This window comes from Dermacentor albipictus, chromosome 1 (assembly GCF_038994185.2).
Source record: "Dermacentor albipictus isolate Rhodes 1998 colony chromosome 1, USDA_Dalb.pri_finalv2, whole genome shotgun sequence".
Taxonomy (NCBI): Eukaryota; Metazoa; Arthropoda; class Arachnida; order Ixodida; family Ixodidae; genus Dermacentor; species Dermacentor albipictus.
Window position 1 is genome coordinate 24,130,158 of NC_091821.1, and position 13,224 is coordinate 24,143,381.

General features: G+C 48.2%; 1 protein-coding gene across 9 annotated transcripts in view; it reads right to left on the reverse strand.

The window, feature by feature from the left end:
* sv (paired box protein shaven) overlaps window positions 1–13,224 on the reverse strand; it is a 243,189-nt gene that overhangs the window by 83,486 nt on the left and 146,479 nt on the right. The window contains exon 1 of one of the 9 annotated variants that reach the window (XM_065454706.2): window positions 8,781–8,994. The exons of the other annotated variants lie outside the window; for them this stretch is intronic. Coding sequence (XP_065310778.1) covers window positions 8,781–8,835 — 55 coding nt within the window. The 5' untranslated portion in view covers window positions 8,836–8,994. Of the gene's footprint in view, window positions 1–8,780; window positions 8,995–13,224 lie in introns of those variants that run through there. 9 annotated transcript variants of the gene reach the window in all.

The following is a 13,224-nucleotide window of genomic DNA, read 5'->3' on the forward strand; positions in this document are numbered from 1 at the left end:
CTCTTCAGTTTGTTGTTGCTGCTGCAACTCACTATTACTGGACGCATCGACACCTCTCACTTCTGGAAAGCGTTTGTTGCTCCATCTATGACTAAGTGCTTGTGGTTGCTGCAAGCCAGGGCCCTGCTCTAGCAGTGGACACTAGCGCTGGCGACCGCTCGCGTGTTTGCACTTGATCATTTGCGATATAAAAGTACAAGACGGCATACATTAAATAAACCAGACAAAGCGAAAGTCGAGATAATTTCAGTCGTGGGTTCGGAATATACACTGGTGCGGTAAATGTCTCTGTTATAAACCAAGAGACACCGGTGCAACCTGTACACTGAAACGTCACAAGTGTGCAACGAAAACATGATAGATGCAATTTTTAGTCTGTCTTTCCTTCTGCTACGTTGACCTTGTCAGTCTGATTCAGTCAAATTTCTTTGTTTACACTGGCAAGTAGTTACGGAGCGACCGCAAAGACCCGATACGTTCACCAAATGGCATCCAAATGTTAGAAATAAGCATGGTAAGAAAACAGATCATGTCATGCTATTAGAAGCGACAAAATGCGATTGCCTAGCGAAAGCAACCAATTGTCTTCGCCGTAAACATTGTGCAGGAGTTCTTCAGGTACATCGGGTAGGGATGAACGGATCCAAAAGTTTGTACTACTGGCGCCCGACGCCTGACGCGTCAGTGCTCCTGACGAACTGGATACGGTGCAATCTAGGAAGGGCACAGTTGTGTAGCAAGTAAGAGATGTCTACGTTGAACTGAGTATAATTGCTTTTGTTTTGTTTTGTAATTGTATGTATGTATGTATGTATGTATGTATGTATGTATGTATGTATGTATGTATGTATGTATGTATGTATGTATGTATGTATGTATGTATGTATGTATGTATGTATGTATGTATGTATGTATGTATGTATGTATGTATGTATGTATGTATGTATGTATGTATGTATGTATGTATGTATGTATGTATGTATGTATGTATGTATGTATGTATGTATGTATGTATGTATGTATGTATGTATGTATGTATGTAACGTACACGGCGCGGCAGCCTTTCTACCACGAGCTGGTTGGGTCGTATGTTGACGCACGAGTTCGTTGCGCCTTACACCTCAGCGTTTCTATCAACAAGCCCGTGCGAACATTCTGCCGTGTATTTCCTGTATATCTATATGAGACTCCTGGGGCGGCTTGCGCGCACATTTAATAACGAAAATAATAATAACGAATTTAATAACGCGTGCCTAAATGTTCCATAGACAACACCTAGTCCGCACAAGAATGCATTCTTAAATTCGTTATTATTTTCTTTATTAAATGTTCGTGCAAGCCGCCCCTGGTCACTCTATATTGGAACGTGCTTCTTTTCGTGAACAATCGGTTGCGCTCCTAAAAGACCAATGTCTGCGTGTCGTGGCTTCGTCGGAGAACACGGCCGCTGGGATATACAGCGACATACGAGGAATGTCTGAATCATCCCACCCTTCTGTTCTTCTTCAAAGAAACTGCCATTTATGCGGAGTGTAAAGAGACCTCGGGCAATTTTTGGTTGCTATTGTTTTCTTTCACCCTTTGATTTATGAAACCAGTGACGAGGGGCTTTCTTCCCCTACAATCGCGCCAAAATATTTTTCGTAAGTTCGCTTCAGTCTATGAGGCGTTCTTCCTTCCTTTTCCCTGTTTCTCCAGTTCTCTCCTTCCTGTAGAGCCGTTGTACCCTTTCCAGTGGAGGTTCTCTCTCTCTCTATTGGCATTTCTTCCTCGTTTACGTCTTGAAACCTGGCAATGGCAACCGACGTGTACGCGGTAGGTGTCGCCTCAACTTTCGCCTCTCTTACCGAGCCGTTACTCCCCCCCCCCCCTCCGCCAGCCCGAAATCTCACCAAAATATCCAGCATTAATTAAACTCAGCATGCGTATCTTCCTCCCTACATTGTCGGCGAATCTCCTAGCGTGTACAACACGCTCAGGCCGCACTCAAATACTCCTTACGGTGCCGGGGGTTCAAATGATATTTATGTTTGCAACAGCTAGTGACCCAAATACGAATCGCATTGCATTGGAGCACGTCATTGCATGCAAATAATGCTAAATACAAATTGAAGCGACAATAGCGCACATTTCAGCCGCTATAGTTTATCGATTAAACTACAAGCTTTAGCTTGGCACTCGAATACGAAAGTATAGCATAAGATAAATGCTCGCGATTAAGTGTCTACTTGTGGATAATAAGTGAAATGTCAATAGTTTTCTTATGGTACAAACTGCACGCTTTTGTTTCCTTTTTGAGATGCCCGTAGTGTAACGAGCTCGTAACAACATTAGCGCCCGTAGTCACAAAAAGCTCTTACGCTAGAAATGTTCTTAAGGGGAAATTTCAACCAATCCTGATGCTGGACGTGTCATTAACCAAAGCAGCTGGCTAACGGCAAAAAGCATATCATTAAAAGCTTTGCGAATTCGGCCCCCGTTTCCTTAGTAAATTTATACTCGCACTACTCCGGTTTCAATAATTTCACAGGTGCTCGTTGTCGAATCAGCGACATCGAACACTTAATGCTGAATTCTCTCTCACATACTGTAGTTACCTTTTTTTTTCTACTTTTTTTATTCTTATAGAGCGGTGACTATTATTCAAGCGCTCAGTGAAGCCGACAAAGATGCAGACTGAGAGGTTGCCTTGTGTTACTATATATATCGACGCCTTGGAAATGCAGACTATTGTTTTTTTTCGTTGCTTCTCAAGTTCCAAGCTTATCTGCAAACTAGGTTATACTGAGCGACAACGGTCACCATTTCATTTGGATATCTTGTAGCGATATATAAAATGATACATAAAATGAAAGTACCAAGTATCCTCTTCATTAGAAATGGAAAACCTAGCCGGTGAAATGCAAGGATTGCTTTCACTCGATTGTATACCTCTGTTATCATCCACCCCTCACGGAAGGCCGACTATGGTCATAACGTATGTCGAGTGCAACTCCGACTACACTGGCGAAACGCGAAAAGGAAAACAATTAGAATGGAGTTGTTACATTATCTCGGCCCAGCATGATTTGCATATGCCATCGTCGAACGCTTCTTAAACACAGCGTAAATAGGAAGCATATTTCCTTATCGCTGAGTGTATGTATAATTTTCACGTGTTGATTTTAGACAACTGTACCCCGTGTCTTTGTCTGGCTGCTTGCATTAATTGACCGACGCACGTTTCACCATGTTTCCATCGGCCTTATTGAGCCGCCGAGCCACATTAACACACGCTTTTCCGGTGTCGCGTAAGAATGCGGGTTTATTTCTCTGTGCTAGAAAAAGGCATCATGATATATATAATTTTAATTTAATCATGGGGGTTTTACGTGCCAAAACCGCTTTCTGATTATGAGGCACGCCGTAGTGGAGGACTCCGGAAATTTTGACCACCTGGGGTTCTTTAACGTGCACCTAAATCTAAGTACACGGGTGTTTTCGCATTTCGCCTCCTGATCGGAATGCGGCCGCCGTGGCCGGGATTCGACCACGCGACCTCGTGCTCAGCAGCCGAACACCATAGCCACTGAGCACTGAGCAACCATGGCGGGTATATATATATATATATATATATATATATATATATATATATATATATATATATATATATATATATATATATATATATATATATATATATATATACCCCTCGTCATAATCAGCGAGAATGCACACACCGTACTATGCGCCTAAGTAATCGTTGAAGAAATAAAAGGACAGCAAACTTTGTTACACGAACGCGCTGGAGAAGAAAGCCGCGCAAGTGTCAAATCGTACGCATTCGCATATATATCCCACCACGTTCGTCGTGGCCTGCCTCGCTGGATGTTTCTGTCACGTCATTTTCTCTCTCTCTCTCTCTCTCCTCCGTTTTTCGATCTGTCGAAGTCTGCGCTGGTCGCCTGGAGGCGTGATTCGGGGGCACGTGATGCTGTTACGCTTTGCGAAGCGTGAAGCCGTGCGTTGCGCATGTGCAGCCGTGCTTGGGCGGTGCGAAACCACCGTGCGTGCGTGTATGTATACAAGACGCGCTAACAGTGTGCCTGCGTCCATGCATGTCTGTGTGTGTACGCACACACACGCACACGCACGCACGCACACGCACACATGAACAGACCCAGCCTCGGCCGGCACTATACTTTTGTGGACAGAGGGTAAGTGACGTCACGACGAGCAGAATGATTCAAATCGACAGTACGCGAACGACAGGCATGTGCTGCTGTGTTGTACGCCCACAAAGAAAAAAAGAATGATGTTGAACACACGGAACAAAAACCCTTTCTTCTTTTTTCTGTGCATAGTTGCGATATATATATATATATATATATATATATATATATATATATATATATATATATATATATATATATATATATATATATATATATATATATATATATATATATAAACGGGATGGGAAAGGCAGGGAGCTTAACCGGATAAGATTCTGGTTAGCTACCCTGTATTGGGGGAAGGGTTAGGGGAAATGAAAGACGGAAAGAGCAACGGAGAGAAAAAGCAAACAAAGGAATATGTATATATATATAGGGAAGGTCGTGAACGCCCATGAGAATTACAGTCTGTCCAATAGGCTACTCGCAGGACTGTCTGCTCCGAAAATGGCCGGTCGTCAAGACGCACCAGCGCGGTCGCGAGTGACTGCCTGTGTGCGCTGTATCGGGCACAATGACAAAGAACGTGTTCGATAGTTTTCTCGTCGCCGCAACGGTCACACGCAGCACTATCCTCCCATCCGACGCGGAAAGCAAACGACATTGTAAATGCGACGCCAAGCCACAGTCGGTAAAGTACCGTTGTCTCGGGTAGGAATAGTCCAGGTGGAGGCTGAAGTTGCAGACAGGGGTACAGTCGACGTAGACGTGTGTGCTGGAAACTAGGTGTGTTCCACAACGATTGTAAGGCCTCATATGCAATCACTCGAAGTTGCGCTGTTGCATCTGTTCTTGACAGCGGGATTGGTTTCCGTACCCCGTCTTCATGAGCAGATCGAGCAGCTTCATCGACCTGCTTATTGCCCATTACGAGGTGGGATAGAAGTCGACATCCCGAAGCTTAACATTTATTGGAAATGCAATGGGCACACATTTGCGCATGAAAGCGTGTCGATTTCTTGAATAGACTGTATATAGCTTTTGGTAGAAACATGTATTCTTAACGTCCTGGAAGTGTGGTTAATTGAACCGTCAGAAAACTGGAAGCACGACCTGGTGTTGAGGAGGCTGTTATGATACCTACACAAACCCGAACACTGATCAGGATACATAAAGTCAAAATAAGCAAAGTTTGGCACATTTTGACGCTTCAGAGTAAAAACACAAGAGAGAACAAGCATTTTGACAGCAACGTGCGCCTCTGCAAGAAGGGGGCAGTGTTGCAGGCAGACTGCTGACAACTTAGAAACAATAGACCACCGGTTTCCATGGTGCGATTTAACAAACGTATTCTGTAATATTAGCGAATGTCTCAACCCTTCGAACTACTGATACGTGGCAAAAAGAAGGCTCGATACAAAAAATTTTAAAAGTACTCATAATGCAATCATAAAGCACCGTCCGAAGACGCATTCAATGTTGCACATTCGGGCCAAGCAGTGCACTGTAATGACCGGGAACGTTATCAAAGAGAGGCATCTGATTTGCTATACATATTGCTTCCGGCGCTGTGTAGTACGCACGCGCAGAGCTTCTGGCGCCTTTCCTCGAGCTATATAAGCCAACTGCTGGAAGAAAGGAACACAGTATACTTATACTGCCCTTCTTGTGTGACCACGTATCTCAGTCATGCGAAGTTTAAATCGTACTTTGCCAATTACAAGTAATCAATCGCGATTAGAGGAGTTTAGGCGAAGGAACGCAAGCGATTTGCGTGCCCAAGAATCTCAATTATGCTCTTGGATTTTGCTGGGATCCAAGCGGCTTGCGTGTATGCAAGCGAAACGCAAGCCTCTTGTTTCCCTCCTCTATAGCCTTATGCGCTCAAATGTCGCATCACTACAGCAATCTTGACTTCACAGGAAGTTTGCATGGAAAGCCTTCTGTCGTATTCCTTGTCCCTTCGTAGCTTTCACAGGTTTTGAGAGCTATTTAACTTACAAAAAATGCCATTTTTTGACGGTGAGCAAGGCACTCGTGTCTGCTGTCGAAATGTACGTCCAACTCCACGATGAGTAAATACAGCGCGTATAACTCATGCAAGGAGAACACTGCATCCATTAGCTTCTCTTTTTCGTAGTGTCCTACCAGGAACATTGTGCTGCAACTGTTGTTATCATGCGGAAAGTTGGTGCGGATGTCACTAAAGGTTGAGGAGAATGCGATGTTACAGCATACATTAAGTGATGTGCGAGTAAAACGCATTATCCTGTAAGATTATTAGACAGCACTTGGTATCGTTTGCTTGTCTACTGATAAGCTCATGATACCATTAATTTCTACGTATACAGTTGGGCAACGGATGTCCACCTCAAATAAATGCCATACACATACCCATGAACGACAAACTAACTACACAGAGTGTCAACAGCAGTTTCAGTATCCGACTTGGGCAGAGCACTGACTATGGAGTGCATGCAGCATGGGTACCTCTTTAACAGATATAACATGCATGCACATTCAATGCGTGCTCTGGACCGACGTCCTGCGGTCATCCCTACGTCACTATTGTTGACGGCTGAGCATTAGCGAAAGGCTGTACTGCGATAACACACTGTCGGTAGATTTCTGTGATGAATGCGTATAGATTTGTTTTGCGTTCAACCATTTTTGTTTGGAAGTTTCCCAAACGCTGCCTCTTTGACGTGTATAGTTGTTGACCTCTATAGTCTTAGTGACAACGAAACGTTGCAACAAGAATCACCATATTTATCTTGTAACCCTATAGTGCAAGCACATGCATTGTGACAACACAAACAAACTTCCCATACGGCGCGCCCACAACATTATAGCTTTGATGAAGCAGCGATTTCCCAAGTATATATAGACTCATAATGCCAAGTAAACATGGCACCAACACTACACTTTAGACTAGAGGTGTTTCATACAGGAAACGCGATAAACTACAACACTGCTAAGGCAGAAACGGCTCTAATTTTCACATATCTTGTTTCATCAGGAAAAGTAACTATTATTTCAAGTAATCAACAAATTCATTGAGCACATGTCAGTAGGTACAAGGTGTCACATGGTTGGTAATGAATATAAGAGGCCAGTGGCTACCCTCACCTAAATGATTGCGATACCTGGACATGATGCCTGTAGCTTCTGATTTGGCTACATCGGCCGCTTGTATGTATTGCTATAGCATCATAGATAGCATCGACAAGTCGATCGACAAGCATCGCCGGCGGGCGTTCGATTGCCTCCCACGTAGAAGGAGAGTCCTGTTCATGCGGTGCAAGCAACATGCAAGCAAGTTCAAAAGATGCTCGCGCGCTACTTCAACGAGGTATACGAACGAATGACTCCTGCTGTGCGATAGCTCTGATGAGTGTGGCTAGTCAGCCCGCATTTCGGGTAGCCGCACACGTCGCGCACATTCTATAACGCTGCGCGTGAGCATGCACGTCCTTCGAATTGTGTACATCCGCGGGACGCTCACATGACATGCGTACCGAGCTTGGCGAGCCTGAGCCTCACGTCGAGCAAGTAGTTGTAGTAGGCGAGCGGCAGGAAATCCATGGGCGGCTGCGGTGTTCGGACTTGCCACGCGCCTCAGCGGGAGGGCGACTGCGCGGCTGGCGGCCGAAGACTGCTCTGAGCGCGTCCGAGCCGGCGGGGACCCGGGCGTCGTCGCCGTGGCGCGCTTAACCAGGTTAGGAAACCGGAGTCTTGCGGTGCTTTCAGGGGGAGATTTTTATGCGGAACCAGGCGTCTTCGTTTGAGCGCGCCACCGCGAGACGTGACTGTGACCGGCTTTTCTCCCCTCGCGGCGGAGTGCACTCCTTGCTTCCCTTTGGGGCGGCCCTGTCCCGTAATCGAGTTAAGGGTCCCGAAAAGTGCAGCTAACAAGCCAGAACGGACCGCCGGCGACACGTAGCAGCGGCGCACGGTCTTTCTTGCTTCGTCTTCCGCCTCCTCCGTCGTCGCAGCCGCCGCCTCCGTGCGCTCTGGGGATGACGAGTATTGATCTGGTTACGTCTGGAGAACTTGACTCTGCTTTTCTTGTCTCTCTTCTTTTGGCCCAGTCAACGTGCGATGGACCTCTTCCCTCCTTTTCGCCTCGTCGTGCACATAGGCTACTTTCTTTCTTTTCTTTTTACGTCTCGGTTCACGGCATGGAGTGTACTGGTCGGCGAGCCAAACTCGACCGCCAGACGTTCGGTCGGTGCCGTCAATTTTTAATCGCGCTTCGCTTACGACACGCGGCCACAGCCATTGGCCATGCGGGACGCGGCGTCGCCTTACCCCGATTATCGCCGTCGGCACACCCCACTTTGAACGCACCGCGCGCAGTTCCACGCGTGCTGGCATGCGGCGAAAGCAGAGCGCGAACAGGCGCGCAGCACAGGTGGCAACGCGGCCTCGGACGCGAGCTGTCAACGCGCGTGCACGGCTGGGCGAGCCGCGTGGCACGTGCCGAGGCAGCTGCGCGAAGGAAGAACAAGACCACGACGCGGTGGCGACGGGAGATTTGTCACCACTGCCACGAGCGGCGGCGACGCGCAGAGTCACGTCGCAGCCGCGTCATCATTAGCATGCAACGCTACGGGGCGCACTTACATGAATAGTATTCCATCATGGTGGCGTTGTACCGGTAGGCCGTGGTTAGGTCCATGTCGAGCGGCCGTCACGGCTCCGCGCTGGCGCCTCGGGCGCGTCACTGAGCGGCGTCCCTGGCCGGGCCGCTCGGGGCCGGGCTATTATTGCCCGCAACAAGCACGCGGCTGGTCTCGCCGGGACCCGCTCATAATTGCCACAACTGGGTAATCGGATTGGTCCAATAGCCGCCGCTCTCGCGGACCCGGCGGGCGCGATCTTGCCAAAAATCAATCACGGAGTCATCCGGAGCGCTCAACGAGCCCCGGAAAGCGCGCATTGGCTCTCCGCCGTGACGTCGGCCCTATCGTCACGCGCCCCGCACCCAATGGGCGGCGGCGGGAAACACCCCCTCCGGCTCCTGGAGGGAGAGGAGTGCCGGGATGCTGCGGCGGGGTCCGCGTCCGGGGCCTCTCTCGGGCCTCTCGGCTGCCTCCAAGCCTCGCTGTCGGCGCCGCTTGTGCTGCTGCCGCTGCAGCCCCGTGCTCGCCGCGGCGCACCCACGCTTTCCATGAGACCGACCGAACAAAACGAAAGAAACATAGCTGTTCACTCGTTTTCCGACTCGGAATAGGTGAGTCCGGTGAAGCGACTGTCATCGATCAGTTCGAAGTCATTAGTCGACGAATTTTGATCCGCGTGAAACAACTAAATGTCCGTGGTGCGGGACATGTAGTTGATTCAGACATATTGGGAGTCCCGAAAAGAAAAAAAAAAGGGGGGGGGGTGTGATTGCGTGGGTGTAGTTCCCCTTTTCTCTGATCCAGCTTTTCAGCTCTGCTTTCTCTTCGTGAAGGCAACTGTGAGCATTGGATGGATAAAACATAAACCAAAGAAAATATGTTTAACAGTACTTAGAATACGATGGTGAAATAGTGGGATTCGACTTACAAAGCATACGTAAAGTGATATGCAAACATCGAGGTGGCACATACTTTTAAACACAATTATTTAGCAGCCAAAGTTGACGCCCAGCATGGACTGTTTGTAGATTGGAAAGTAGAGCAATAAAAAAAAAACATGGTGACCTCTTAACAAAGTAACTAATATGGATTATTCATTCTACCCATAAATACACATGAAGTTAATCATATCAAGTTTCGGTCATATTTAAAGTTGTGTCGCAATATATTTCCGCATGGATTCTTCCATACAAGTATATTGTGCTACAACTAAGAAAACAAATACTACTCCAACTTTTTACGTGTGAATTTATAGGCAGAACGAGCCCCTATTGTTTCACGCGAGCGCTTCACCTAAGACAACACCTTAGCGCAGTGAAGCCAGCTTGCCGTTCTAGCCTCCGGAAGTCGAAATATTATCGAATTCTTCGATGCTACGCAACTGGCTGTTCCTAACGGTTATGCTTCGACATATGACTGTTAGCTACAAAATACCGCTGCGAATCGTAACCGTGTCAATAAATACGGTCGTAAGATATTGATCTACAAAAACTCGCCGTGAGTGACCACGTCCAAGCAAGACGTATTTATTCAATCTCTGTTCTATACTCGTTATTTCTGAGCAGGTGTCCAATTGAGCAACGTGCGCTGTCGGTGTTGACATGTTGAGTAACATTTTAAATTCTGAAGATATAGCATCCCGGAGGTGGGCATTGAAGTCCGCAATAAGTGTTAAAAGAAATTCCATTGCAAGAATTCGCCAGAAAAACAGCCTTCTTCCTTTCGCCGATTCACAGAGATTGTTGTGTTGAAATTTCGGCCGTTCGACATGCAGTCCTTTCTGCACTGCTCGCGCTGAGATTGCTTTCCTCCCAACGGAAGGTCTCTTACCACGCGAAGGGGCGCGAAAAAGTAATTCTACACGGCCCTTCGCAAGACGGAAGGAGAAACAAAAAAAGAGCAAGAAAGTAGGGAGGTGAACCAAAGCGTATTTCTTTCGTCCAGCGAACTATTCGCTCTATCTGAAGCCTCGCTGATCTGGGGTTTCCGACACCACTGACCGCACACTGAAATCGACTTTCTCGTCTCGTTCCCGCTTCGCTACTTCTTATTCTATATTTCTCGGGCCTCCGCTTTTTTTTTCTTTTATGTGCGCGTGCAAACTATATGGCGACGCTTTGGCGTGTCATTTTGTTTCTTTACTGCTGAAGAAGAATTCTTCGGCACCCGGAAAGGAGAAGAGGGTGTACGCGGGGATCGCAGCGGGGTGGGGTGCACAGGAAGATCGTCACGGTCATTATGAATGGTCAGCTGGCGTCCTCAGCAATCCTGGCAGATCTATTTCACGCTTCGCAGCGGCTCGGTGTCCTTCCCGGTCCTGCTGGCTTGCCTGCGCTGCGCGAGCGGCAGCCGCAGCTATCGCACTTTTATACTACCTCGGTGTCGCTCGCTTTTGTTCCTCCAGAACCGCTGACTTCATATTTCCCATGTTTAAGGGCACCGTTCCTCGCAGCGCGGTACGTTACCGTCGCAGCAGGTTTTTCCCCCTCTATTTTTTTTTTCATTCTCTCCTCTTATACGGTTTTGTATGGTGGTGCGTGCGCAGAGGCTGTGACTCCGATCCTCCCCCCCCCCCCCCCCCATTTTTTCTTCATTTTTTTGGACCCCACGATGCCCGTGCCTTTCTAACGTATACGTAGAAGAACCCGCTGGTCATTTTGTGGCGATTTCCGCTAAAGCGCACAGAGCAGTGCTCCCAGCATAGCTGCGTTTCTCCTGTTCACCTCTTGTTTATCCCTTTGTATTTCGCTTTCATCTCTAGTCTCTTCTTGCTCTTCTTCGTAAGCTTTTTTTTTTACATCGCCTATTAAATTCCTTTTCTTTGAGTAAGCAGAAAAACAAAAGCAAGTGAGTGTCGATTTGCTGCAGAGGTATATGATACGAGCGAAGGGCAAATCTTGAAGCCGGAACGATTTATTCCTATTTCTCCAAACAATCTAACCTGATCGTGCGGAATGCAAAGCGATCAAAAGTAAATCTAGGTTACGCATCAGTCTCTGTGGGGAGAAAGCAGAGGCGCATAATGCCAGAGCCAGAAGTCGTACGAGTCACGTTTAACGAGAAAGCAGGTGGACGTAACAGAACCGTAATGTTATGATGTAGGATGTCTCTTTGGATAGATGAGAACGCCACGTTTCTTCTCGCCTTAAAAAAAAAAAAAAAATGTGTCAGTAAACGTCTATTTGACGCTAAAACAAACACAAAGCTTGCGTTGGCGCCATGTGTAAAGGGAATGTCGCTGTCGTGTCGACTGGACAACAGCGCGGACAGGACACGGAATAAAGAAGAAAGACAGGAAAGAAAAAGAAGGGGCGGGGTGTCGGCCATCACGCGGTGGCGACGGCGGCAAGCCTGCTGTGGGCAGCGGCGGCGCGACCGTCGTCTTGTAGGCCATTGTGCAGCAAACAGCGCCAGACAGTCTGTTGGAGGACGTCGCCTGCTGAGCGCACTCTTCCGAGAACTGCTCGCGCGCATATGCCCGCTGCGCCCCGGTCACGGCTTCCCGCGGCTCGCGCGAACAGGGGGCGCTGCTGTCGCGAGGCCCGCTGCCGGCCCTACTTTTGCACAGCAGTGCCGCGAACGGGACACAACGGGAGCAGAACTAGTTAAAGAAAGTACACAAACGCAATAAAAAGGAAGTTCAAAAGGAGGCATGGTGCGCCGAGTGTCGGTCGCCGCCATTCTCACTCGCTCATCTCGAGGCTGAGTTGCCATCCAATGGACCTCAACATTGACTTTCTCTTTGAAACCTTCAATTACGACTCGCTTGCAACTGATCCCCCCTCCAGCTCAGCATCTACCTTCTTTTCCTTGCCCTAAACCCCCCTCCTGTTCTGTATGAAGCTTAGCGCGGGTGTAGTTGAACTTCCCCCCACTAGCTCCAACCCCCTCTCCACCCTCTCTGCGCCCCAGCGAACTTCGGGCCTTTCTACACGCTTTCTTCCTTCTTTATTTTTTTCTTCTCGGCTCCTTATTCATGGCTGCCACCTCCTAGTATTCTTCACCTCTTACTTCATTGTGGGACCACCGTTTCCACGGGCCAACGCGCCCCACAATGCCGCGGCTCGAGTGTGTATCACAACACTTACACCTTTTTTCCCCTCAAGTGCAGGCGTCTCCATCCCCTCCCCCCCCTCTTCTTTCGATCCCCCACGAGGCTCCGCTAAGCTCCCCCCTCCCTAGTCTGCGTCAGAGCAGCTCCCCTGCCGCTTTGGCTGATCTGAACCGCTGCCGCCGCCTCCTCAACGAAACGGCCTGTTTTGTACACAGGTAAGTATCCGGACGCTGCTGGAGCAGTTGTTCACTTGTGTGAACCGCGGCGGACCAGTGTATCGAGTCAATAGGCTTGGCTTCCTTTTTCTGCGCAGCGCCAACTTCCCTTTTTGGGGAAGTCTGTATGCGCGCCCTCCTGGCATCGTCGCTTCGGCCACTTCTGTGTGCGCTCT